Genomic DNA, 4,080 nt, shown 5'->3' with positions numbered 1-4,080 from the left:
ATAAGAGGTTTCAGTAGAATATGAGGAAGAACGTCTTCACTTTGAGGGTGACAGAGCACTGCAACAGGCTGCCCAGGGGGGTTATGGAGTCTCCTTCTTTGGAGATACTCAAAGCCCGCCTGGATGATGTCCTGTGCAACCTGCTCTAAGTGAACCTGCTTTAGCAGGAGGGTTGGACTAGATGATCTCCTGAGGTCCCTTCCAACCCTTGCCATTCTGTGTTCTGTGAAGGGGAAATGGCCATTTTTGAGAAGGCCTAGTTCTAGCAAGGTGAGTACTACAGAAGAAAGAACATGCAAAATCAGGCAGGGGAACCTTTCTTGTACCTACACTGCTTTTTTTTTTTTTTTTTAAACGAGTTACCATTTTTCCACTCCATCCACTTTGCTTCTGTAAACACTGCAGAGAAAAGACGAAAATCAACAATTCAGTCCATTTGTTTCACATCTGCTTACTTCACAGGCACTTCCATCAGCTTCTCTCCCTTTTTGGATATGCTGCTCTATCTTCCCAAAGCATGTTCCCAGGGTGATGCTTTGATTCTAGAGCAGGTTTGCTCTGGCAGGTTGCAGGCAAAGGGGATCATTCTAGATGATGAGCCAAACAAGCCCTTTACTTCCATGCTCGTGACAGGAACTTCTCAAAATCCATAAATAGGTAGGAGGCTTGGAGTAGACAAGGAAGAACAGATCTGATCCCCAAGCTCAATTATCCAATATCACATGTCTGAGTCTGTATCTGTGTCTAGCAAGGTGGCACGCTGATACAGAACACCTGCAGCACTCACTGCCTTCAGGAGGCTCTGTAGATCCTCTGTCCTTACGCAGGCTAAGCGCAGATTCAGAAGCATAACCACGGCCAGTCATGCTGTTTAAGTATTTTACATGTCATTGCATGTATACTCATCACCAGGTCTGCCCACACATAGGAAGTTTAAGGTCACGCATACTTACTCTACTGGAGCAGGACCATAATTGACTTTTTGATGCATGCACACTTTCTCTCTTGCACGTTTATACTGTCAAAGCTTCAAGTGTTTCACAGGAACAAAAAAATATGCCGTTGATTTTTCATCTTAAATTGTAGAAAAAACATTTTCATTGATCTTTGGTTTAATTTTAGAAGACCTCAAGTTCTTGCTGACAGAGCTGTTTTAAGTACAATCATCAGCTGTCCAAAGCTGCCACAGTAGTTCTGCTGAAGAGGTTCAGAACTGGTCTTTCTCTCCACTGAAGCAAGCAACTGAGCAACTTCACCCCTCAAAGCACAGTCAGGCAGCAGCAACCTTCCTACTCAGGTAATTCCCTCTCCTACCTAGTACATGGCTCCACACCGTTCTTCTTCCTGCAGAGGAATTCAAGGGAACCAGACTGCTTGCCCTCAGCTGCACACACGTGTCCCAGGAACCAAATACTCCCCAGAGGGCCCATCACAGGCTCTGTAAGCTTCAGTACCAGACAAGTCACAACCCACAGACCACACACAGAAGAACACTAAAACACCGTAGGCACATTAGAGTTCAGTGGAAGCTGGAAGTTACTTAAAGGTTTTTAAATTAGAACGAGAGAGAAACTTACCACTACAGTACAGAGCAGACATATATTTCACTAACTTCTATAGCATTTTGTTGACTGTGGCAGGTGCTTCTCCCACAACACTGTGGATCTCCTAAATTCAGCTTCTCTTAGAGCTCTGAAAACCAGGTAACACTTAGTAAGGATACTGAACAAGAACTACACTTTTAATACAATCAGCACCTCTTCAATCAATAACTTTGGTTAAGTACAGTTGTTGAGCTGTCAGAAGTTTATGTGGGTCCATTGATTTCAAAGATCAGATGGATCCCTTCAAATACACTTAAATTTTAACAAGCTTGGTTTCAAAATGTCAGTAGGTTAGTAGAGCTCCCTACTTCAGAACACCTCTGTATGCAAAATCAAGCATACCCCAAGCTAACTGCAAATACTTTCCGCTCCACTCATTTTTAATAGCTCCCCTTTACTACCTCAGGGATGTTCCTCTAAGCTTACATGGTCTGGAAATTAAAAGATGCCATTTCAGGACTGACAGGTAAGAATGGCAGACGTATGTAATCATTAATATTAGCAACACTGAAGGAGCCTAGTGATAAAACCGCATACTGAATACCAGTAAAGCTGGATCACCTTATGAAGTACTTCATACATGTCCTCCAGGCAATCTAAATTCCAAATCCTTTTATTACAATAAACCTAAATATTGTATTTTAATTAGTAGGGCATCTCAAACCAGAAACCAGTTTGAGTCTTCATATTTCAGCCTCTTCTGTTGCAGTCTCTAAATATTCAGGGTACAATGAGAGTGCTGTGGGCAGGCAATGGACCACAAAGTATTGTCCAGCGCAAAATGGAGAACAATAGATTCTAACAGCAACTTAAAAAAATTAAAAGCCACAAAACCCTAAGGCTACCTGAAGTGACACTCATTATAACAGGCAAGATGACAAGCAGCAGTAGAAGCAGGAAACCTTATTTTTTTGTGGCTAGATGCAAAACGGTGTTGATATTAATCCAAGGAAGTAAAACAGACAATGAAAACCAAACAGTTTTCCAGATCCAGAGAAATTGAAACAGCTACAGGTGATGTAGAACATCAAGAAAAAACACTGAGCACTTATTTTAACTATTGTTTTTACTATTTGGGTATGAGAGGGCTCTGACAAACTTATGTGCTCCAATATACAGTACATTTAAACTACAAAAATTCAGAAACAGTAAAACCACAAAGACCCAAGTGCACTCCCAAGGTGGACTCCAGTATTTGACAGCGTGTTTGTTGTGCCCCCACACACAGCTCACATGCCAAGCCCTCTCCAGCTGGGAACAGAAAGCCTTTGTTACAGCTGTTGTCTAGCATTTCCAGAGTAGTATGTTATATTGTCCAAGTGGCACTATTTCTTCTTGAGAGCTCTCTTCCCTTCTCCTTTCTTTGGTTTTTCCTTCCCACGGAGCTTTTTCAATCGCCTCATCTCCTCCTTGAAGTCCTGATGCTCATCCCTAGACGGGGGAGGGAAAGAAAAAAAGTTTACTCTCTTTCTTGGAATACCTAGATGTGAAAGGTTCTTTGAACTGTATGATAATGAAAAACCCCTCAAAACTTTTTTTAACAGTGAACCCCATACTGAAACTCACTGCAGTGTATTCAGTGTTACCGCTAGCAGTAATTTTGGATGGAAAAAACTTGAAAGATTTCCTCTGGTACTTTCAGAACAAGGTTGCCCTTTTCAGCAACAAATGGTGTGTGCATATATATTATTTCTATTGCATTTATCGATCCACTGTGTTTAAATGAGCAGTAAAATATAAAAATCACCAAGAGACAAGAATGAGAATTTCCCCCTTCTCATCTAGCTCAGCAGTCTAGCAATAGCACATTGTGTTTCTGTGCTAGATACCAAGTTCAGGTCATTAGCTTCTATGAAAACAGGGGCATGCTGAGCAGTAATTACAGTACATGACACTGCTCTCAGGTGACTTCAAGAATGAGTTATGAAGAAAGCATCAGCTACTGGTAGAATCTTAATAGGAGAATAAAACACGAAGGAGGATAAAGGGGCTGTCAGAGATAATGAATCCTCAATAATGTTCTAATAAATTCTATTTAATCTCTGCCCCTGTATTTTTCAGTGTGAAGGTATTTTTCAAAAGCCACAACTGCATCCTAAGTGGCCTAAGATTGCTGCACTGCTATTTTTAAATACAACTTTCCTAAAAAAGAAACAAAAAGCCTGTGAGTTATTATCAGGCCCTTTTACTCTACAACTCTTCATTACGTATTTCTAACCCGCAAACCTGATCCTCTACAAGCTCTCTGTACAGAGCAGCTAGAGAAGGAACTTGAGATTAGGAGGGGAAGAAGAGTAAAGAACATTATTGTGCCATTGAGGCTTTCTGTGTCAAAAAAAAGCTATTCTAGAAAGTGTTTGTGTGTCCACCTAAACCAAGAGCATCCTGGATGCAATCCTTCATGGCTAACATTGTGATACTAGCAATAGAAATGAATCTGTTTTGACTTTACAGGGTTAGCAGCCTCACTTTTAAG

General features: G+C 41.1%; 1 protein-coding gene across 1 annotated transcript in view; it reads right to left on the bottom strand.

Annotated features, from left to right (window-relative positions):
- Positions 1–2,012: 2,012 nt before the first annotated feature.
- Positions 2,013–4,080, bottom strand: part of MRPS33 (mitochondrial ribosomal protein S33) — a 5,143-nt gene continuing 3,075 nt past the window's right edge. The window contains exon 3 of the mRNA XM_009649226.2: positions 2,013–3,035. Coding sequence (XP_009647521.1) covers positions 2,930–3,035 — 106 coding nt within the window. The 3' untranslated portion in view covers positions 2,013–2,929. The remainder of the gene's footprint in view (positions 3,036–4,080) is intronic.

This window comes from Egretta garzetta, unplaced genomic scaffold (genome assembly GCF_000687185.1).
Source record: "Egretta garzetta isolate BGI_Z169 unplaced genomic scaffold, ASM68718v1 scaffold321, whole genome shotgun sequence".
NCBI lineage: Eukaryota > Metazoa > Chordata > Aves > Pelecaniformes > Ardeidae > Egretta > Egretta garzetta.
This window is presented reverse-complemented; position numbering and strand designations above follow the sequence as displayed.